Source organism: Pseudoliparis swirei, chromosome 2 (genome assembly GCF_029220125.1).
Source record: "Pseudoliparis swirei isolate HS2019 ecotype Mariana Trench chromosome 2, NWPU_hadal_v1, whole genome shotgun sequence".
Taxonomy (NCBI): domain Eukaryota; kingdom Metazoa; phylum Chordata; class Actinopteri; order Perciformes; family Liparidae; genus Pseudoliparis; species Pseudoliparis swirei.
In genome coordinates, this window is record NC_079389.1 from 14,661,177 (window position 1) to 14,685,600 (window position 24,424).

General features: G+C 40.5%; 1 protein-coding gene and 1 long non-coding RNA gene across 2 annotated transcripts; both read right to left on the minus strand.

Annotated features, from left to right (window-relative positions):
- Positions 1 to 173: 173 nt before the first annotated feature.
- Positions 174 to 3,754, minus strand: serp2 (stress-associated endoplasmic reticulum protein family member 2). Its single transcript, XM_056426186.1, has 3 exons — positions 3,622 to 3,754; positions 900 to 972; positions 174 to 659 (listed from the first exon to the last, which is right to left on the minus strand). The coding sequence occupies exons 1-3, from the start codon at positions 3,703 to 3,705 to the stop codon at positions 619 to 621; spliced, it is 198 nt and encodes a 65-aa protein (XP_056282161.1). The 5' UTR covers positions 3,706 to 3,754; the 3' UTR covers positions 174 to 618.
- Positions 3,755 to 22,557: 18,803 nt separating this feature from the next.
- Positions 22,558 to 24,422, minus strand: LOC130208024 (uncharacterized). The gene is made up of 5 exons (XR_008834351.1): positions 24,369 to 24,422; positions 24,102 to 24,210; positions 23,727 to 23,981; positions 23,230 to 23,489; positions 22,558 to 23,085 (listed from the first exon to the last, which is right to left on the minus strand). It is a non-coding gene; the product is annotated as an uncharacterized LOC130208024 (long non-coding RNA).
- Positions 24,423 to 24,424: the final 2 nt, after the last annotated feature.

A 24,424-nucleotide genomic window follows, 5' to 3' on the forward strand; every position in this document is an offset into this window, starting at 1 on the left:
GCTATATTTCTCCAAAACCTAACAACTAAAACTACTTGAGTTGATCAGTTATTCATGACATCCAGGAAGTAAAGTCCCTAAAAAGTGCCCCAACAGAAGTAAGTCTGCGTGTGCGTGTGTGTGCGCACTGATCAGCGAGTCTACAAAAAGCAGAAGTAAAACTGGGCGCTCCCTAAATTTTTGACATTTATTTGAAAAAAGATTCTTCTCACATAACACAGACGAAGAGACGGACTTGAACCGACAGATATGGCACATTGTCAGCAGGAATCACTGGTCGCACGCACTCTCACATCAACAGTCAAAACTTCATACACACACACATATATATGTATATGTGCCAAGTGAGGAATGAGACGCACATGTTCTCCAGCCGCCGTGGTTTTAGATTGTCCATAGAAAAGCTGTCAGTACCACAGACTGCAACACTGTAAATGCTGATCGAGGGCAGGAAGATGTCCCCGGAAGGAGCGGGTGGGGGCGGTGGTCTTCTCTCGCCGAGGTCTGCTGGATCCAACGCTTTGGGTGTCCGTCTCTGGGCCTCTGGAGGGGGACGGAGGGTGTGCAGGTGGGGGCATGTGGGAGGGAGTGTGGGGGGGTCCGGATGCTCTTTATAAATCACATTCCCATACGGATGCTCTGGATGATCTGAAATATGGCTGAGAGCACAACCAAAATACGGAAACCAAAGTGTTTAAAACAGCGCATGAGCACGGGGGTGGGGTGGGTGGGGGCCTGTTCCCCAGAAGACATTCAGATAATCAGGGTCCTGGTATTGTTCATGCTGGCTTACTGGGATACTTGCTTCCTAGCATATTATCTTACTGCTATATTAGCGTAATCAACCACATATGAACTACATTAGCTCACTATCAATCCAATAGACAGACGGTGCTTACCTGATCCACACACAACAAATACAAAGAGGGCGAGCAGCCAGGGACCCACAGGATACTTCTCCTCTTGTGGTCGCTATGGGGGAAACACACATTTATAACAGGGGTTAACATTGACTTCTTAAAGTTTTCAATTTATATTTTGAGTATTTCAGATACGAGGCATGTCAATAGGTCAGTTTGATAATGTAACATAAAACAGCTTTATTACAGTAATCTCACTAGTATTTTTAGTTTGATCTTGTTTATCTTTACATGCTGTCAGTCTGAGGGGTTATCAGCTAACGTGCCGGCCCGAAAATAGTTTGCAGCTGTTCCCTCAAAATGTATCCAGCAGGTCAGTGGCTGCCCATTCTCTTCCTTTCAAACTTAGTATTTTTAGGATTGTTGTGCCGATTCACAACAACGGATTCAAACAAGCAGTATTTAAATGTCACTAATGCAAACAAACTAAAACTAAATGGATGTCACGTTTAGCTGTTCCTGTTAAAGGCCGGTACGGTGACAGGTTGCCAACTTCTCCTAAATTACCATTGGTACATTAGCATTACTGCTATACGACAGACATGTGACAGATACCGCAGAGCAAAATTACAACAACTTGACCGTGGATAGATGTACAAGGAGCTTTCTCATCTACTGCTCCGGTGTCTTTGTTGCTTTTTGCTTGGTCACTCTTTCTCCTTAAACATGCCGCCGCAGATTATTGTCTTCTTTGTGCCATTTCTCACCGAAATGTCCACAACAACAACTCTGTGGTTGCACGGAACTAACACAAGTATCTAATTATGCACCGAAAGGTGTAGAGCTAGAGCTTTTTTCTCTCCTTCAAATTGTAGTTCATGTGGAAAAGATGAGTGGAACCGCATGAGTCGTCAGTCTAGACAGTCTAAATTTAGGGAGAACCTATCAGCTTCCATCAGATGACATCATCTGTTTGGATACTTACACATGTCTGCTGTCGTTGAGGGAAGTTGTTAAAGTCAGTGATGCTTCAGGAAGTGGAAAACAGATTCTGAGCAGCCTCAATATGTGACGATAAGCTGTTGTTTGGACTATATTTAGTAATTGAGGAATAAATTGCCAAATTGTCAGATTGGGATTGCAAAGGGATAAACAAGCTTATTAAAGTCTCCCTCTATCAATACTCTTGAGTTAAAACCACATAAGTGTTTATTCGTGGTTAGTTAAGGAGTGTCTGAATCAACTGAATACAATAGCCTTTATTATTATATTATTATTTAATAAATTGTGTTTGAGTGGTGTAAAGAACAAAAAAGAAGTATAATGTCTACAGAAAATAAACATGTCTTCTCTTCTTATGCTTAAACATTGTAGCAGAGATGTTGGCAGGAACCCTCTTTTTCGGTCATTAAGAATAGAAAGATGTTGAGATTTGAGGTGCATCCATGAAGAACAGATTCAGGAAGAATATGTATCATATTCTATGGAGAAATAAATGGGAAATATCCCACAATCCTCCTGAGCCGTCCTTTCATCACCGTGGAAACTATGAGAGCAGCTTGTAAATGGACCTTGTGCTGAGCTTGTTGGGCCAACGGCTGTTTCCAAGGTCAAGAATGAACCTTTAAAATTGAAACCAACGTGGATGGAATGTCCTCAAAGTGCTCAGATGAGCGGCAGATTACATAAACTAGCAAATGACTATACAATCAAAAGTGGTATTGTTTAGTCAACTGTAAGAAAATAGTGACAAATGTCCATTGCATTTGCCAAAACATGTTCAGTTTCCAAGTAAAACATATAGAACCAGCAAATCCAAAAAGTAAATGTTTGGCAAACTTAATGATTTAATTAAATGTTCATGAATATCAATGTTATCTCAACTGACTACTTAATCATGGTTTCAGCATGAGCTAAGACATATTTGAAGTCCTCTGGACACGGTGAGATCACATTTACACAAATGAAACAGCAGGTAATAAATCCACACGTATACGCCTGGTTATGCTATAGATACAAACTTGATTAATGAGTAGTTATATTACATGTTAAAGATAACTAGCAACACATCACTATAATGATTGTCCGGAGCTCATGTTGTTTTTATAACCATCAACAACAAAAAAAGATACTCAATTTGCTATCATATTATTTTTTGGGAATACAAATATTATATATAATATTCGATATGTCCGTTTTTTGGGGCATTTTTGCTTAAAAAAAATTATTGAACGATACCCAGTTTTGTATTTTAATTGTGCTTTTGTATATATTTTATTCTATTTAATGTACTGTCTTATCTGGACCCTGAGTATGAAATACAGTTTGACTAATTGATTAATTGATTGATTGATTCATTCATTCTTTGGATAGATTAATCACTTGACCTGGGTACTTCTCTTCTTCAGTGCTTCACGTCTACGATTTGGTATTTCATACATACATCCAGCTGCAGCACTGGCTTCCGTTATTCCCGCCGCCTGCTCATCTCTCCCTCTTCTCACTGTCTCCAACAAAGTAACGTCAAGTGACACAATGCGGAGGGCGGTAACGAGCAGAGAGAGTCGATCACACACGTAAAGAAACGGCTCAGCTCGGCGGGTCATGGTGCACACTGACTGCATCACGGAGGACACATGTGCGATAAGCAGGGAACACTTATCCACCACCATCACGTCATGCGGCGGGCTTCACACCGGGGTGAACGTCACCTATCTGGGCTAATGTCATGCTGGCATCTCGCTGTCAGTTAACGGCTCACCAGCGTCTTGGCCACGTTTCCTCTCTGCGTGATGTTCTTGCTGTGTTTCTCGTTGGCCATGCGGATCCTCTGTTTAGCCACCATCTTCCGGAACGATTCAATGATACTCGGGATGAATTAGTCTTGATTATTTTTTTTCTGCAAGCTGCAGGCTGTCGACAGCACCCCTGCATCAAGCTAGGAGACCTCTGACACAATATCGCCGGAAACTGAGATTCATTTTTATTTCAAAATACGAGCGTTGGAGTATTTGCGGTGCGGAGTTTGCATGTGGAAGGAAGTGCGGAGCGATAATTTATATTTGTTGCAAACCGAAGCGAGTGTGTTTGTGTTCGCCACATTATGCCATCGTGTTTTCCAAATTCTTAAAATAAATTATATATATACACTTTATGAGTATTTTTCGATACTTTTATTTTGAAGGTAATCACCGGAACGTGCATGCTTCATTGTGGTGTACTTCACGTGGGTAAGGGGTTCACTGTGATGTGTTTTACAAAGTCCAAGAGACAGCGAACAAACTGAGACTGCTGTCTGCAGGAGTGTTTTTTAAGATTAGCATTTTACAACAGTACAAGAAACGAAAATGCCAGGAAGCTCATCCTGACTTTTTAATCTATTATAAAGGAAATAAAGAAGAACGATACAAATACAATCAAATGCTTGCATATATACATTATTTGTGCACATATTTTTTCGTGAGTATACATATAAATATATTTATGCATACAAAAAGGGAATTAAGTATAGTACATGTATATAGTTACATACATGTATGCAGTTTATATATAGTTTGTATAAGTATATATTCATATATGTCTCTATCTCTCTATATATACAGGACTGTCTCAGAAAATTAGAATATTGTGATAAAGTTCTTTATTTTCTGTAATGCAATTAAAAAAACAAAAATGTCATGCATTCTGGATTCATTACAAATCAACTGAAATATTCCAAGCCTTTTATTCTTTTAATATTGCTGATTATGGCTTACAGCTTAAGAAAACTCTAAAATCCTATCTCATAAAATTTTAATATTTCCTCAGACCAAGTAAAAAAAAAGATTTATAACAGCTGAGTGTTTGTCAAGGCCCAGGAAACCCTTGCAGGTGTTTCGAGTTAATTAGACAATTCAAGTGATTTGTTTAATACCCTACTAGTATACTTTTTCATGATATTCTAATATTTAGAAATAGGATATTTGAGTTTTCTTAAGCTGTAAGCCATAATCAGCAATAATAAAAGAATAAAAGGCTTGCAATATTTCAGTTGATTTGTAATGAATCCAGAATGCATGACATTTTTGTTTTTTGAATTGCATTACAGAAAATAAAGAACTTCATCACAATATTCTAATTTTCTGAGACAGTCCTGTATATATCTCTCTCTCTATATATATATATATACATATATATATACATATATATATATTCATACATTATATATCTATATATATATATATAAAGCTCTTTAGAAGAAGAAAAAACACAAATACAGGAGGTTGAAGATGTTATTTATGACAATATAGGCTTCTAGGACATAGTACCACAGACACCACAAGTCATTATTGAAATGAACACTGAATTGTTTATTAAGAAAAAATGTGCAGCTCAAACAAAAGTCCTTCTTCATGTATAGGCTCCACACCTAAAAGTTTACTCAGTACCTCTAAACCAGATTCAATAGACTCTGAACATCATAAACTGGAGTGCATTTATCGGTGTACTTAATTAACTGGAGATTATTTGCCATCATGTTTTCATACCAACAGGGTGAGAATATTGTTATTTTTCAGGAAATTTGAATTATTGTGCTTTGAGAAAAAACAAGACACACTTTCTATTCTAAAACAAAGCACCATAATGTATATCCTTTCTTTACATGAATACATAGGCGCAATAACTGCCGGCATTTAAGATCTTTTTTTAAGGTCAGTGTAATCAGCATTTTCTTTCACATGGCTTGCATATAGTCGCCAATAGTCTGGTAATGTTACTGCAACAAATGCAGACAAAAAATGAATGAATTCAAAACTCAGGCTAACGTGGTGAATGACCACTGAGGTTCACTCGGTGCGATGTAAACATGTTTCAAAATCACTTACAGATGAATAACATCATTCACTCCATCTGACAAGACAGCTATAGCTGCTGCGCCGACAGAAAGGAGGGCAGAGAGAGAGAGAGAGAAAGAGCAGAGGTTGCCTAGCAACTGCTTCAAAAGGTTTGCTTTGGGAGAGACACACAAAGTCCACCAATGGAGAGAAGAAGAGACGGTCCCACTCATAATTAAGTGTGGATTGACAGTTGCGTTGCACATCAGCACAAGGAGAAGGATTCCTTCGGTTGGCTGAACGTTGACGATGACTGTTGCATATATGAAATAAAATGCAGCTTCATCCCCAGACTGTCCTGATGAACCCCCAGTGCATTCTGGGATAGAATCAGAATCAGAAACAGTTTTATTGCCTGGAATGTTTACACAAACGAGGAATTTCTTTTGGTGGAAGGTGCAACATTTAGACATGACAAACAACAATCAACGCGACAAAGATAAAGTGCTCGGATAACAAATAATGTTAAAGTGTTTAGGTGTGTGTTTCAAGTGATGTGTGTTTAAGTTAAAGTGCATGTTAAAGTGACATGTGTGGAGGAGGCCTCCAGGAGGGAAGAAGAAGGAGGAGGGAGGAGGAGTAGGAGGAAGAAGAAGAAGAAGGAGGAGTAGGAGGAAGAAGAAGAAAGAAGAAGACGAAGGAGGAGGAGGAGGAGAAGGAAGAGGAAGGAGTTGGAAAGAAGGAGGAGAGAGGAAGGAGGAAGAAGAGGAGGTAGTCCTGGGGGTGACAGAGTCAGTCAGTGGGGGACCCGGGCTCCATTGATGAGCCCGACTGCCGACGGGAAAAAACTTTTGGTGTGGCGGGAGGTCTTTGTCCTGATGGACCGCAGCCTCCTACCAGAGGGGAGGGACTCGAACAGGGAGTGACCAGGATGGGAGGGGTCAGCGACAATCTTGCTGTCCAATGAGGCTGGTGTCATCCGCGAACTTCAGGAGCTTGACGGACTGGTGACTGGAGGTGCAGTTGTTGGTGTAAAGGGAGAAAAGCAGAGGGGAAAGAACACAGCCTAAACACATAGGCCCCACACTATTGAAAATACATGTTTTTATGCAAACAATCCTGTCAATTTACAGTAGACTCAAGTTCTCAAAAGCAATCTACAATCTGTTATTGCTTCGTTAAAGGAACAGTTCAACACTTTTTGGAAATATAGGGGTAACTTATATATGTCACATGTGAGAATGTTTTTAGCTTAACTTATCAAAAGCGAGCAGGAAAATAAATACACACACACACGCACATGCGCACACACACACACCCACACACACACACACACACACGCACATACATATAAAGCTATTTAATGATGTCTCTTGTTTTGTGAACCCATACAGAAGGAGGAATTCATTTAAGACAAGAAACATTTATGAATTTTGCTTGATTTACATGTTGGAACTATTTTAGTGTCTTTAGAAACAGTCCAGCGTAACAATGACTCCCCCTTTGTGAGAGAGACACTAAGTATTTGTAAGATAGTAGACGACCTGACTGCAGCTCAAATGTCTTCCTGTGTTCAAATTCACCATCAATGTATGACCTGGCTTCTCTCTTTCCCATCCCCAGGTCTCCATTGTATTCTCTCTCTGGGTGTGTATTTGTGTGTGTGTGTGTGGGTGTGTGTGAGAGAGAGAGAGCGAGAGAGAGAGAGACTAGAGTTGTACTATAACAGTAATCCAAGAACAAAATGAGCATGAAACAAAGAGAGTGGTGAGCGGGGCTATGACAATAGGACAATACAAAAATATTTCCTTTTTATTATCAGATTTGTTTAAAAAAACACACCTAAAAGGTGTGTTACCTGATAGCTGAAGGATAACATTATTTATTTAAAAAGTGTCTGTCTCACAGTGATTATTGCATTTTTACAGCGTTAGATGCAGCAAAGTTAAAATAGATAAATATATTTAAATGCAAATATAAACAAACTCTACTTTGGTTTTAATTGAATGAGGCTATATTTAGTTTGAAAACTGGCATGATGGTTCAGAACAGAGGGACGGTTTGAAGAGCTTTTGGATTTCTTTGAAATATGTGTTTAGTATTTGTTTGTCCATTACATTTTGGATGTGCTATACGTAAAAGGTTTACAACAAGTGTCACGCTTACATTGCCTTAGAAATTCAGCCAACTTCTCTCAGCACTGTGGTTTACTTGTCCTAACCCTCATAAATGATTCCTTACAGCTTTCCTCAAACTTGAAAAAATATTTTTCATCAGGGTCGAGAAAAAAATGGCTTGGCAAGGAGGAAGGACATGTTTATTTTTTTCTTCAGTATTCTCAAAACAATCCATTCCTGTCAAAATGGCCTTGACATGAAATGCAATCGGTTTTGAACCGGCAAAAAATGTGACGGGGAAATGCTTCGTTGACAGCAAAGAAGCAAGCAATGCTCAACTTGTAACATATTCATTTACAGAGGGCCAGATATGCAGACCAGATGTGGAGAAGTTATCATCTCAACATCAGGGAACACACATAGATAATGTAAAGGGGGCTTCCCCTGCGGCGCAAAGCCACCCACCGTCACTTTAAAGCATCTCCATTGTCAGAAAACTGCACATGCTCTTCTGGATCTACACTCAGAGGGTAACATTGAGAATATTTGACCTAAACTATGGCTTGTTTACCTTGTTGACATTAGCTCTCAGAATAAACGCACCATGAGGAGCAGAAACATGACTGGATTGAACCACGTCCTGAGAGCAGGGCAGACACGTGAGAAATGACTTCAGGTAACTGGAGACCAGTGTGGAGTGGTGTGTGTTTGATGTCTGCATGTGAGGTTGTGGCATGAAACAAATAAGCTGCGTATGAAAACATGGAGGCGGGTCTCTGGGCTGAAACTCATTCCTCCCCAAGGCATCCCCCTCCTTCTCTTTTGATCACCAGGCTCTCGTGCTCGCCCACTCCCACTGGACTGGATCCTGCCGGGCGAGACAGAGCTTCATCTGTGATTTCATGTACAGTTACTCTCTCTCTCTCTCTCACACACACACACACACACACACTCCCAAAGAAGAAAAACATGCCATTGAAAATTATTTCCTAAAAATACAGAATGCGTGCCACTAAAATAACATATCTAGTTTGATAATATCTTTCTTATCTCAAACAAAATTTGTTCTCGTGAGAAAGAAATCACAATTATATAATAGAAAATTAGAAATGGTAATATTTTGTGTTTGTGAAGGAAATAACTCAAGTTCATGATAATTAACAGCCCATTCAGACATGTTATAATGTGTAATTTGTCACTTAATGACCACTTTTAACACCACAGAGCACCTGGTTTAATGTGGGTCCCTGTTTTGTTTGTGTTTACTCGTTTAATACTCAAATCAAGTCACAGTCACAAGCATAACGTTGCATCTTGCATACAGTACATGTAAGATGTTGCTGCAGTTGAGTCATTTGTGGCCTTCCCACGCTGGAGGAACATCTAAAAGTGAGGGTTATGACCTGTTATCCAGAAGTTGGCTGTCTCTTCAAAGATATGTTATGATCTAACAGAGGTCCTTTCTGCCAGGAATGATAACATGTTTCATATCTTGCCTTCAGAATAAAAGTAACGTCTCGGATTTTACCCGCATCCATTCTAACTATCATCTCCAGATAATACAATCTCATTCATTCTCATGCATCGTACATATCATTACAGTTATCATCTCATACAATAATAAAACAGTGTCTTCCTCTTATGCTTCACAATACATTCCTCCCGAATATTCCAAAAAATATCCCTTACTAACTATCATATCATCCTTTAAGTATTAATTAAAAACATACGACTTCTTATCTACATGTGAAAGTAAACGTTGCTTTTTTCAATAGGGCTGAACAAACGGCATCAGGCCATCTTATGGGAGCTGGAGGACTGAACCTGGTCTCTGATGAAAGGCTCTCGTTGGTTCTGGAGAACAGAGGCAGAGGAAAGAAGCCCTTCATTCATTCAGTGAGATGAAGTATCTCTGAATGAATGAAGACTGTGTTCTTTGGTTGGTCACTTATTATTTCGTGCATTATTAGTTGCTTTTTGTAGGCGCTCAAAGACCAAAATCTTTAATCAATAAATATTGCGCAAAAAGGAAGATTTCACCCAAGTGCACAGGAACACATGAAACCAAAACAGTGAGTCGTATCCAGGATGAGGAGTGAATTAAAAAAGAGAACCAGCTTCAAATTAATTATGTCAACGTGAATGTTCTCTCAACATTTCCTTTGATAGGAAATGGTGTACCTTTTATGTTTTTGGTGTTTTCCAGAACAAAAGTATCTCCATACAAATGGTGCACTTTAGTTCCACCACGAATTTCACCAACACAAAGAAAACCAATAGGAGCAGGATATCTCCTGGAATCACGTAATCTGGTTCAATTGTCCCCAGAGATCGGGAGAGTGAGGTTTAACGGAGCTATGCCCCCCCCCCTCTGTGACCCACTTTGAATACCAGACTCAATGACTGCCTTGAGGTGTGTGTGTGTGTGTGTGTGTGTGTGTGTCTCACATCAGCAGTGAACAATTCTTACCAACAAATTGTGAATTGATGAAAATGTCCTTGTTTTAAACATTGAGGATGATTTTTGGTTTTTTGAAACTTATCAAAGGTTTTCGTTTCCTTTGTTACACGTTGTGACCAATATATCCGCATGTTGGTTCTAAATATCACAACCAAAAAGTGTTTTTTAAGCTACAGATGCTACATTTTATTTTCTAGGTCAACCACAGCGGACAGGGTTTAAATCTGACCCCTGGCATGTGTAAAGGAATATTATATGGCCATGGTTTTTATTGTAAAAGGTAAGAAAAGAAGGATTGGATCTGGCCTGGTCTTTGTCAAGGTTGAAATGAGTCTTACAGTTTGAATTCTTGGTCTGGACTATGGATTATTTGATATCAAATTCAGGTGTAACTTAATGAAGTTCTGCACAATGTGGTTGGTTGGTGCAAGATAGACTGTTTTCACCATGAAACAGTTTGCATTCATTCTGTGTGAAAGTACAACAGTTCAAGTTGAAGTGCAAATGGCACAAAAGAAAAGAGTGTAAAGGCCTTTCAAGTCCATGAAAGGATGACGATCACGCCATCAGACTCTGTTCCCTTTGTGGTTGGATGCAAGAAGTGATATTTTTTATAGTTCCCGAGTTACTAAATAGTTTCATCCGACTCATCTGAAACCGCATCATGTGCATGCATTGAAGCCCCACATTCTTATGGACATCCACACTGCCTGGTGACGGAGTGCAGAGTCGCTCGTGCACCCACCCACTGTATCTGCACTGTGTCCTCGGTTTACACTCTGCTTTACAAACACGGCCTGGTTGGTTTGCTCTCGAGGACGATAATATGCAATGTTAAAACAACTTCAAATTCAAGCTCCCTTGTTAGTATGATTATCCTCATCTGTCTTTCTTAAATCTAAATCACTCCCAAATAATCTGGATTTAAATTTCTCCCACTATTTTGGGCATATAATCGCAGAGTTTGTCAAATTGCAGAGCCACACCCATACAGAGGTGCATATTCTTAGTTAGCCCCACATACTGAAAAGGGACTTAGGGCATTGTTACTCTGCCAATGTATACACCAGCAGATAGACGGGAGTGTAACAATCATATTAGAAATGAGAATTAGAGCAACATAAATTCTAAAAACGGTTAAAAACTAAACCTGCCAGTCAAAAGCATCTCACTGAGGGAAAGCCCATCTCCTGCAGCGCCGTGGAGCTGGTCTCGTGTCTTTGGTGATGGAGCGGCTGCTTATGCCTCGTTGTCCAAACAGTTCGTGCTCCGAACACTGTTCCGGTCTTCTGGCAGCTATGTAACTGCAGCTTTGTGACAACATGAACATTGCGCCGGTTTCCAGTTCACAAATCTGAACTTTGGGTGAAGCCAGGTTCAAACTTTCAAACTTATTTTACTCAAATGATACTGCAGTACATAAGTATAATTTTTTAAAAGAGGATAAAATGTGTTTGACATGTTATTGGACACAGCGTCTGAAATTGAGGGCGTTTTTTTAATGTCAGTGTTTGACCGGCATCTGAAAGCCATGTGTTGCTAGGAGACACACAGTCCGCTTCTGCTTTTGATCGTCCTGTACAGCCCATAGATAACTTTTAACTTTCCTTTTTCCACATTAAGTATTCACTATCCATAGTTAGCAATGTAAAGCATATTTTTATATATATTTTTTCCAATAGAGCAGTTTGGGTTGTGGTGGAACGGAAGATTTGAGTTGCGGATGTGCAGCCGACAAATCGGCAGCAACTGCGTGCTGCTGACATGTCAATGTGGACCAAGAATCTGAGGAATGTTTGCAGCACCTTGTTGAATCTGAAGGTGCAGTCACATCACTTCATTTCAATCTTTGTTTGAAAATATTACTTAATGCATCTTTTCAACGAGTTCAGAGCAATTGTAAGAGGAAAATTAGGTATTCAGGATGTTTCTAAAATGTTAAAGTTGCACTTAAACTTGAAATTGACTGCAACATAGATGGTCAGGTGTTGGATACAGTATATTTTTACTTATGCACTTTGAAGATTGGGTCCTGAATGGATTCTACTAGATATTTTACATAAATTTCACGAAATGTATTAACATAACAACCTGGTTTCTCCTTCACGTAAATGTCTAATTTTGCATTTTAATGTGAACTAAAATCCTTTTCTACTTGATCTTCTTGCATCATTTAAATATATTCCTCCTCTAGGAATTTCTCCATGAATATGTAAATGCTTGGCAAACTCACACAGAGTAATAAAGCTATGACTCAGACAATATACAAGAGCGTGGCGCTTCAGCAACAGTCAAACGGAATTAACATCAAGGACTAAAGAGCACCAGATTGTCCGTATTTTCACCAAGAGAAATGCAGTTTAGTGTGTTTTGGATAAACCTGCTGGAAAATGGTCTCTGACAACCCAGGAGCGCTGAGTCTCTCTTCCAGACAGACAAGGTCAACACACACACACACATACACACACACCTCTTAAGACGTCTTTCTCCGTTCAGCTGGCGTCAGAGCCCAGGCAATGATTCTTTTATTTAACCCTTCTGTTACCTTTAGGGTCAATTTGACCCCATTCAATGTTTAACGTCGGTGTTCTTTGGGGTCAATTTGACCCCAGGCTGTTTTTCACTGTGTCAAACATATACGAAATATCAACTTTTTTATATATTTAAAGGGCTATTTAGGTAGTCAACAAACAAACATAAAGTACCTCACACTTAAACTTGGAAAACAATATTAATTCTAATAATTTTCTGGAGGTTTTAATTGCTGGGGTCAAATTGACCCCGAGGGTAAAACATGTTAGTAAATGTGAAGGTAACAGGAGGGTTAAACATTGACGTAATATGGTTCATCAAACTCGTACCCTTAACGGTTACACCTTAAACTGGATCCTGATCTTAACCTGAATCTAACTTTAAAACCTACAGTAAAACCTCCTCCTCTTCTAAGCTGAACAATATGATATTCAAAGGCACCTCTGCTTTCCAGGAACATTGGGCCTTGTGCAGTAACATTTCAATATTGTTATCCAGAATGTCTTGTTTGAAGAGGAGTGCGTTTGAGAGGTTTTGTTAAGACATATGTCCATACCAATCAAAAATAAATACCATCTCAGTGAAGGCTGTCATGATGATGCAGATCTAATAATCATGGTAATTCTACATTAAAGTCTATTTTAGATCACAAATAAATCATTCTTACATAGTATTTATATGTAAATTCATTCAGAGGTCAAGTCAGTATTTATTTGTTTGTGGAGGGACTTAGACTCTTTGTAAATAATTCATACAACATAAATGTATTAATACATGAAGAATTTGAGTAATGCCACAAAATGTGTAGGCGTGTTAAAAAATAAGTTCCGATTCAAGTCGATCGACATGTGAGATTTATGAACATACAGAGATGGATGTTTTAAGTGGATACATGAAGCTTTAAGCTTTGGTGAGCCTTTGTTTCTTCGCACGATGAGATCTGATGTGAGATCAGCTGAACCATAACAGCTGCTCCCCTGAAGGCCGAGCCTCAACGTCTGGTTGCATTTCAGATTTAAAAACTCTGAAGACAGAGAAGAAATGAACAAAAGCAAAGCCACATGTGAGACGTGCAAAATTGAGGTGAAGTATTGTGGAAATACAACAAATCTGCTAAGAGGACCAAAAACGTTTGGGAAGCATTAACAAATTATTTAATGTCAGAAGTTGATGAATTGTCTTCATGAAAACAACCGATATGGAATCCTCGAGACGGGCTGGAGGGATGTGTGTCGTGAAGCTTCATTCAAGAGTGTGTGGTAGAGGATCACGACAAGCGCCTCTTCCTAGAATCACTAAATCAATACTGCACTGTGTGAACTGCTGAACAAAAAAAAACAGAGAGCGAGGAGGAGGAGGAGGAGGTGGAGGATGGGACTCTTTTATTTTCCCAGATGAGGAAGTGGTAAGAACCTCAGTGGGTGAGTGAGTTAGTGTGTGTGTGTGTGTTTGTGTGTGTGCATGAGTTAGTTAGTTTGTGTGTGTGTGTTTTGTGTGAGATGACAGTGTTTGTCCTGATGACATCATCGTCCTCCGGTTTGGCTGCATGAGGACTCCAGATGGTTGACACCAGAATAAGAAGTCACTATACTGTATATCGACCAATAACATTTCATATGATGTATGAGAGTGTTTTTAAGTGTTTCCTTCAAAGAAGTTTTTTACATTTACTATAGCTTGAATGCATATCGGAAATAAACTAAACAGAATCAAAGGCGAGTGGACATATGTGAAACAGATTCAGTTGAAGATGTTCCTGCTGCCCTCAGTGTGAGAGTGAGATTTGTGATTCATTTCAGTTTTATGACGCAGAGCACTGATTGCAGTGGCACCTCTGGAGCAATATTTAGCTTGGTTGTGTATGCGTGTGTGTGTGTGTGGGTTGGTGGGGCAAGCGGGGGGGGGGGGGGGGTCTTGGTTACACTCAGTGCGTTTACATGCAATCGAATTATTGGCTTAGTCGGACTGAAATCGAATTATCCGTTTCATGTAAACACCTTAGTCGGACTATGTGCGGTCCGACTTGATCCGATAACACCCTGGATAGCTCGGTCCGATCCAGTTGATAATTCGACTCTCGCGGCATGTAACTCTGAATTCGATTCGGAACTGGACTTTGCGTCTTTGCGCATGCTCGAGATCCCGCCGCCCGCCCTCCTCCCTCCTCCCATGTCGTGACCCGGAAGTCGAAAGAGGCGATAAATTGTTTCTGCCGGCCAGGTTGCAACAAATAACCAGTCCCGCTGCTAACCATGTTGGTGCCCTAAGCATAACTCCTCATGATGCCCCCCTGAGATCGGGTCTGTGTGCGCGGATGTGTCGGCGCATCACGGCATGGGCCGATGCGACCGAAATGTTAGCGGGGGTGCTGAGCGATTAGAATCACTAAATCAATACTGCACTGTGTGAACTGCTGAACAAAAAACAGAGCGAGGAGGAGGAGGAGGAGGAGGTGGAGGATGGGACTCTTTTATTTTCCCAGATGAGGAAGTGGTAAGAACCTCAGTGGGTGAGTGAGTTAGTGTGTGTGTGTGTGTTTGTGTGTGTGCATGAGTTAGTTAGTTTGTGTGTGTGTGTTTTGTGTGAGATGACAGTGTTTGTCCTGATGACATCATCGTCCTCCGGTTTGGCTGCATGAGGACTCCAGATGGTTGACACCAGAATAAGAAGTCACTATACTGTATATCGACCAATAACATTTCATATGATGTATGAGAGTGTTTTAAGTGTTTCCTTCAAAGAAGTTTTTACATTTACTATGTGCTTGAATGCATATCGGAAATAAACTAAACAGAATCAAAGGCGAGTGGACATATGTGAAACAGATTCAGTTGAAGATGTTCCTGCTGCCCTCAGTGTGAGAGTGAGATTTGTGATTCATTTCAGTTTTATGACGCAGAGCACTGATTGCAGTGGCACCTCTGGAGCAATATTTAGCTTGGTTGTGTATGCGTCTGTGTGTGTGTGGGTTGGTGGGGCAAGCGGGGGGGGGGGGGGGGGGGTCTTGGTTACAGTGTTTTCTTTGTGCAAATGTTCTAATTAAGCTTCGGGCCTCCACCTGACAAAAGTAATTAATTGATGAGCATCTCTGGGAAACGCTTGTCCGACACTTTTCATGGAAAGAAAAGGACTGCAGAAATTCACTGGCTGAATCCAGGATTGTGCCTGAATACAGATGAGAGGAAGAAAAGTGTAGAGCAAAGGGCTTTTCTTTTAGACATACATTGCACATTTCACCTTTGAAGCATCATCGACAGTGCAGCACAGTGTGTGTGCAGCAAAGAGGAATGTCAGGTGTGGGACCACAAGCCATACCTCACACAACACATGTCCAAACATCTAAGATGTCTTGTTGTAAATGTTCTTTTAAGGTTTTCCAGATAAATGAGATCAGAACTACATTTGTAAAAAATAGCTGCATTCATCTTGCATTATTTTTCATCACAATTAGCTTACAGAAATAACAAAAAATAACTTAATGCGTTTGTTTCCCTTTCAGTCTCTTAAACAGTCTGTTGGAGCGATTTAATTTGACATTTTTCTTTAGTTTTATTGTAAAGTAATATTGTTTAATCATTACCTATTTAGGTTATATTTTGATATTTTAGAAGAGATTTTTTTATAGATTTAGTTTAGTATAATTCATTTTGATTGTTGTTTGAATATATTTAGTTTTTTGATTGGTTCACTAATTGGGGAACATGGCCACCTGTGGTTATATGTCGGTGTGGGTAGCTTCAGGACCAGCATGCACCAAGGTGGCCAATGGTTTTTTACCAGCACACGAGAGGCAGTGTCAACATTTTGTTTGTTTAGTAAATAAATTATAAGAATAATGACGTACGGAAATGGACATAACTTTCTTTTGGCTGTGTCAACTCCAAACCCCACGGTGCGTCAGTGGCAATTTGATTTAGAGTTTTATTAGATGTATTTGGACAAATGGCCACTACACAGTTCTTATTTTTTTGGTTTTACATTGCCATCCTCCCGAATATGTCCACAAGCGATCATGTTGCAGAGTGTCAATCCAAGATCAACATGACGATGGGAGCCAGCTATGAAACGTCTCATGGTGGATTCAGAGGGAAGGAGAGTCAGAGGTTCACCAACGCACACAGACTCACAGTTTACTGTGACAACACAACCTGTTGTCACAGTAAACTGCAGCATCAGTGTGGCCCTGTGGTCCGGGGCTGTAATGAAAGCCAGCTGCTGGTTCCTGGACTTGAGACTTGTTGGAGATGTGCAGCAGTAGATACTCACAGTTAAAAAATCTCTCTTTATTTTGCTTTGTGTATTATCATTGCATAGAAAGGCAGCTGTGAGTAGAGACTGTTGAGGTACTATTGAATGTCAGCTGCTGAAGAGTAGTGTAAAAAGAGATCTTGAACCGCACCCGGTTTCATTTCCTTAAATGAATAGCCTACTTCACCCACAAAATGAGCATTTATCAATTACTCCCCTGTGTTGCCTTCAATTATTGGAGAAAACTTTATTTTTCTCACAATCGCGGTGAACAAAGAAAAGGACACAGAGAAGTCTTGATGAATTTAAGTAAAACGTTAAACCACATCAAAATATCTGTTACAAACGGTTTAATTCAAGTTTCATCGTCATACTCGTTCTCAATCATTTTAAAAATCATGCAATCTGCTGAAACCTTGTTTTTCTAAATTCTTCCCTGTTGATCGTGGAGACATGCAAGAAAAACAACGATCTTCAAGATTTCAAAGTGATGTACAAATAATTTAGTGAATGATTCCTTCAAAAACACATTGGTAAAGTAAAAAACATAAAGGTCCCTACCAGCCGAAAACTGAATTAGAAAATACACACAAAGTGACAACTGTGGATTTTCTCCTGTTTTTGCTTCAATAAGATAAGATCAGTTCAGCCAGGAGCAATAAGAGAAGTCTCACGCATGCAGTTACCTTATTGCTTCAGTTTAGTTTCGTGTAGCTGGGTTGACAAACTTCTCCTAAATAGTATACGTGACGGTGCACATGATACGTTTATTCTACTTCATGTAAAGGATTGTAACTGCTCGTTGACGCGCAGGCGCACAGAGCTCTCTGCGTGGGCCGTTTCAGGTCATGTCTTTCGTGAGGCGTTCAGGTGCTTTGGCTTCACGCGGGCAGACAAAGAGCTCCTGTGTGGTGAAGATGACACTGCTCACAAACCTGGCTCCTACCCGGTAGCTCGTATGGCGTTGGTGTGTATGGGTGTGCGTGTGCACTGGGAATGACACGCGACACCTGGCCTCATCACTGAAAGTCTACCGGTGGCGAGCACATGGCGTGGGAACAGATAATTAACGCACATCGACCAGCTGAAGGTCTTTCTCTGTCTCTCCTTCCTTTAGTTACTAAAGTCTGACACGTGACACGAACACAATGGAGCAATTACAGACACGATGAACTAATCAATTACATTTGAAATGATAGTTATAACATATCATATACAAATCTATCAGCAGCAAACAATCATTTATTTTATTAATGTTAGTTGTTCCTCTTTTTCTCCCACTGTCTACCTCCCTCAGGCTTTAATTGGTTAATTTAGAAGTAAATAACATTAAATGAAATTGCAGTTACTAATCCTACCTTTTCAGTCTTTCTGTTTTGTATATTATATAGAATACTATTGTATTTTATTACAATGATTGACTGAATGAAATACACAACAATCTAAACTTGATTTGTGTTCTGGTAACACGTTCCTTTGCAGGAAGTGACAGGAAGTCACAGTTAGGAATAGTCTGGCGTTAAATGCACGTCCCATCTCCTGTTTGAATCAGTGTCTTTGTTTCCTTCTTTTTAAAAATATTATATATTATAATTCAAGACCTTGAGCCTGTTCCTGATGGTAATAAAGTATTTGAGTGCTGTAGGGGGATACACATATGTAGTGTAAAATGAACAATAGCATTACACTCAAACTATATAAGGCAGCAATGTGTGCTCATACAACGGTTTGTACGATATCTAACAAAAAGCTTCATTTTGTGTATTTTTTCCTACAAAAGTCGAGCAACACGTGTTAATATCCATCCTCCACATGCATTTGGTCTTTTCAAAATAAACTTCCGAACAGCCTGAAGGCCGTGCAGACTTGTGTTGTGCAGGACTATCAAGCTATTTTTAGGTTCCATCATATAAAGTAATTAATTCACTTTCTCATTTGTCGCCATGCTCGGAGCATATGGCACGGACAGACCAACCACCTGCACAACTGGCGACACTCCCATCCACCTCAGCTGCACTTTGTGTTAATCAGAAGTGGGGTGGTATGAAAACATGATGCCTTTATTACCTGCAGCTCAATGTACAATACCCACCAATATGGTTTCAACTATGGAAGCACATTTCTGCCAGTAAGAGAACACAATTAAATGAAAATGTAGCCATGATAATAAAAAGAAAATAATTCTTGCTTTTTAAAAAATAAATTTGTACTTGTCTTTTAAAAGAAATATGATCAAAGTGGCACTGTCTTCCAAGTCATTAAGTTGCATTTAAGGGTCCAGCAGTTGAGCTGAAACCTCCGGTATGCTTGAGACTAACTCTTGTTTTTCATTCTCTGAATTGTATTTTGCAAACATATTTTTCCACCGCCAAGGGACAGAGGACAAATAAGTGCACAATGTTACAATATTTGCGTTACTTTTCAACAGACTGCAGCTCTACGTTACATTAGTAGGATATCGGACAGCTAAGCAGTGTCTGAAGAGAAACATTGGGAGGGGGGGGTTTGGGAATGTTTTTGCTGTAAAATCCATTTAGTTTTTCTCGAGGCGTCAAAGTGCCCACATCGTTAACATTTTAGGTGGAGCAGCAGAGTTATTTTGAGAATTTTGTGTGTGATATCTATGCATGTGGTTTTTAAAGTTTAAAATCTATGTGGTCCTCCAGTCAGAAACACACTGAATTAAACCGGCGGCCATCATTACAATCATAGTCACACACAGGGAGCAAACGGCTCTCACAAACACAGAGACTCTGATTACTGTCTGTGTGCAGACACATTCCTCTCAGCCTTTCACCAGCACCGGCCCACATTCCTGCAGACCACTTTCAAACATACACAGGATGTGTGTACAAGATGGGCCAGCAGATTCCTGTTGACGTTGACACAAGGCTCGGGCTGAAAGAAGAAACAACGACACCAAATGTCCTCACGGGATTCAGGGGTGAAGTTTGACTTGATGAAAGTTGACATTTTTGGTGAAGGTGGAGAAGTTGACGTGTCAGTTGGCAGTTCAGACATTAACACTGTTGCCACCCCGATGGAAAATGGTGCAAGAAGTGTCCTGAGACATCGTTGTGACGAAAACAAACTCAACGTGTTTGTGTATGTGTCAATGTTTCAATGATAAATAGCTCTACAGACATAATAGCCAAAGTCTTCTATGTGGCTATATCCATGCATGGACTGTTTGTCCCCCACAAGGACCGGTGGAACAACCACAGCCACCAATAACGTTGTCATACGGGCTCATCCCTCTCCAAGAAGTCTGTCAAGACGCGCAACCGACACAAGGAACCGTGCGAATGGGGATAAGGAACGCACACTTTCAAACCGTCTCTTCAAAGAAAGTCACGGCGTTGCACGTGCACGAAAGGTTATGACGTAGTTCTAGAAAGAAGCCGGGGTGGAGCCAGACATTGCAAACATTCGGGGCTCAGTCCAAACCCATAGAGGGTTCCGGGGGCATCCTCCCCTTTATTTTCTATATTCTTCAAGCCATTTAAGATGATAGAATGCTTTAAAAAACTGTACATCATTTGGGAAAAAGGATGTATGGTGCTATGGGGGGTGTCTACCTCCTATTTTGAATCTAATTGTTCTCCAACTGTCTTAATCATTCTTAAACCATCACGCAACACAGCTAAACCTACAAGGAGAAACATAGCAGATGGGTAGATTAAGAAGTTTGGCATAAGGAGCGTCACTAAAACCTGTTTCCTGATGTGTCGGGGTAATGATGCAGGAAAATACAAATCAAGACATTTGAAGCATTCAAAAGAACCATGTATTTGTATTCACGATGGATAGAATGACGGATTGTTTTGTGCACCGAGCACATATGTAAACACATCTGACCTCGTACGGTGCATATTGTCATATGTGAGTTCAGTGGAGAGACAACATGGCCTTCTTGTTGCCTTTTGCCCGTCACTAATGTCCACGACTTCCAGTAAAATGTATTTATGGGTGAATGAGAGGCGATGGGAGAGTTATACGCTGGCGGCCGGATGGCTTGGTGCAGCCAGTGTAGCAGATAACTGGGTCAATAACCCAGAAGCCCCGAGGAGGGACCGAGACAGACAGAACCGGAGCCTTTTGTTGTTCATAAGCGCCAACAACGTCTCGTCGCTGCAGAGGTCTCTTTGTTTGCACGCCAGCCTTCTTTCTAACATCTCCACATTTCTCTCCAAAGTACAATCTGAACCAGCGTTCACCTCTGTTGCACATTTGGAACTGCTGATGGGGAAAGAGGTTTTGTTCTTCTCAAACAGGTGTTTCTTTTTTGTTTTCCCGGTGGAAAATAAGAATCTAGATTACATCTGGTTTCTAATCTTTCAATTAAACGAGTACTCATGGGGACATATTGGGCTCCTCTCCTGGTGCCGGCTGGAGGGTTTTTTAGCAGCAGAAGTAAAAGAGTTAACGTTATGAGACTTGAGATCTCTTCTTCCTTCTCCACCTGCTTTGTATTCTCGGCCGTGCTCTCGCTGTCTGTCTCTCTTCCGCCCTACTTTCTGTCATTTTCTCTGCAGTGAAGCACAGCTGAGGTGCAGGCAAACCACCAGAATGTGTGTGTGTGTTAGAAGCCGTGCCAACCTGAACTTGCTGAACTGCAGCTCTGCCTCAGCTTTCTTTTCTCTTTGCAGATGAGCTGGATGTCATCCCTCGCTGTGTGATACAGCCCCCGACACAAACAAGTCCATTTGTCTCATGAGCACTTCTTAGTTACATGAACTCAACGTGGGAGATGAACTACACGGGTTTGAATAAACGATTAAAGCTGACGTCCTTTAGCCAAATGGGTTTTAACGATGGCGTCAAATCATGATTGCAAAATACTGCATTAAACATTAAGTCAAATGATTATCAAAGACTTTAACATAACTCTTTTTCAACATCCCTCTGCTGCAGGTCTTTCTAAATCACGAGCCAGCATGGTTTGATATTTAGTAAATGCTCTGCAGTTCCTGTGTTTTCCTAAATAGCCTCCAGCTCTGACACCTTGTTCCAGGCCGCGGACACTGGAGGAGGATAAGTATGAGCAAACATACCTGATGCCAGACATTGTTCATTTGCTTCCTGTCACATACACAGACATTGCTATTTTCAATTGCAGCATTTCTCACGTCCTCCCCCATTGATGAGTTTATTTCACAAGTAATTTCTACTCTACATAAAACTGGGCTAAAGTTTGTATAAACTATTCTGTCATAGGTTTTTGAAGACACACTTTCAACATCATTTAAAGACGTAACTGTTCAGTTGTTACTCTCTACTCCGACTAACAGTCCAGAGGAGAAAACAGCTTCTTCTGCTCAATGCTGAGACTCAGCAGATTCACCCAAATTAAATCTGGGTAGAATCAATACTTGGAGGTTTTTCTCTGTTCAGGGCGCAATGACATGAGATATTTAAAGAAAAATACAGCTTCAGCATTTAACTTAATCTTCCTTCACTGATGAGTTTAAATCGAATCTCACCACCAGCAAAGGCGCGCGCACACGCACACACCTACACACACGCACCCACACGCAATCTTTATCACACCCATTTAAAAGAGGCCATCAAGTGAGTAACTACAGCATGAATTAATAATGAAAGTAAGATAGCGGATCTGGTTACGGGGGCTGATCCATGATCAAACTTCACAGCAGGTGTGACGTTCAGGCTCCGCAGCCGGAATCTGCTGAGTGGGACAGATCTGAACTCAGGTTTCCATCTGCAGTCCAACACAGCTAGTTATCTGTCGCACGAATATCCCAGATGGTCCCGGTGGCGGTCCACGAAATTGAGTGTGACATTAACAAGGGTCTGAGTCATCGATGGACGCGCGGCTACGTCACGACACCGATGCTGTCAGCTCTGTGTGAAACAAGGAGGCTGTGGGTCGTCACGCTGCGAGCTCCAGCTGCTGCCTCAGTGGGGACAACGTCAGTCTAGATGAGAACCTCTGCCAATCATAAAGACTCTACTTGTCCGTGTCTGTCTCATTTAGAGAACTACAATCATGTTCAGTGGTTCAGTCCTCCGATTGTTCCCAGGGAGGAAATCTAAAATGGATAGAAAAAGTACTATTAATATTTGATATTGTTTTAAAAAACATTACCATCAAACAGGGTATTATCTAGTGTTAATGACATACAATAGATTTTAATGAGCTTTGCGTGAGATTCTTAAAACAACAAAAAACTCACCACACTCTTCTTCATTAAAGCGTTGGCTGGATCTTTGAGCTGTTGCTCAAACATGTCCACTTCCTCCATTGTGGTCAACGGAAACGGGTCTCTCCACTCCACTTCTTGACCAGACATTTGTGTCACGCTGGGGCGAACAAAGCTGTCAACTTTGGAAGTTAATTGATGGACCTGCTGTGTTAATTGATGGACCTGCTGTGTTAATTGATGGACCTGCTGTGTAAGCGTCTCCAGCATGGCCATCATTTGAACTTGAGCAGCTATAAAAAAAAACATTAGAATAGCATTTAAAAAAGGGAGAGATTTTACATCAAATATGGAAACATCAAGTGTTATACAACTCCATTAATCCAATCGTAATAATCAAATTCACTTGGATTCAATGTGACAGTGTGTATTGCATGTCTCGTATCCAATTTACCATCGTTAACATTGTAAAAAGTGAAATGATTAAAAGATTCAATTTGAATCCCATAGCCGTTTGAGTTGTTGCTCACCACAGCAGGCAATGGTGTCTGAACCACACCTCGCCCCTCGCCAGGTTGGCGTGTCCCCTGCATGGCTTGTTCGCTGTCCTGCTGGTGATGAAGTCCGTGGTGGAGGAGGGGCAAGAGGTGGAGGAGGGGCAATAGGTGGAGGAGGGGCAATAGTTGGAGGAGGGGCAACTGTCCTGCTAGTGGTTGGACCCTTTTTTTTTTTTGGGGTGGCGATTTTCAGTCTCGCTGTCTGCATCCGAGTCCCCAAAGAAATGGCTAGAAATGGAGTTAGGAAAAAAATGTATTATTTGTCATACTATAACATTGAATGACAGACACTTTATTTTATTAAGGTAAAAGAGTTCTAAAGAATACAATTTATACACATTTACTCACACAGGCATTGGCTTTCTCCTTTTAGGAATTGCCTCCTCTTCTGAATGGAGATCAGATGTGTCACAGGACATATATTTTGTTAACCATCGCCTTGCCACCAAGTAATCATCTAAAAATTAAGTCAAAACACAATGAAAAAGTACAGAATTATGACCAGAACAATGTGATTAAAATGTTGTTTCCCCCCCCCATACGTAACATAAGGTAAATGTTTTTATGTATTTGTTTAAACTGCTAATTATTAGAATATTAATATAATTAGCATACCGCATGATCTAATTATTCTGACATCATGTGTCTGCCAGTCAGGTTGAGGTTCTTGA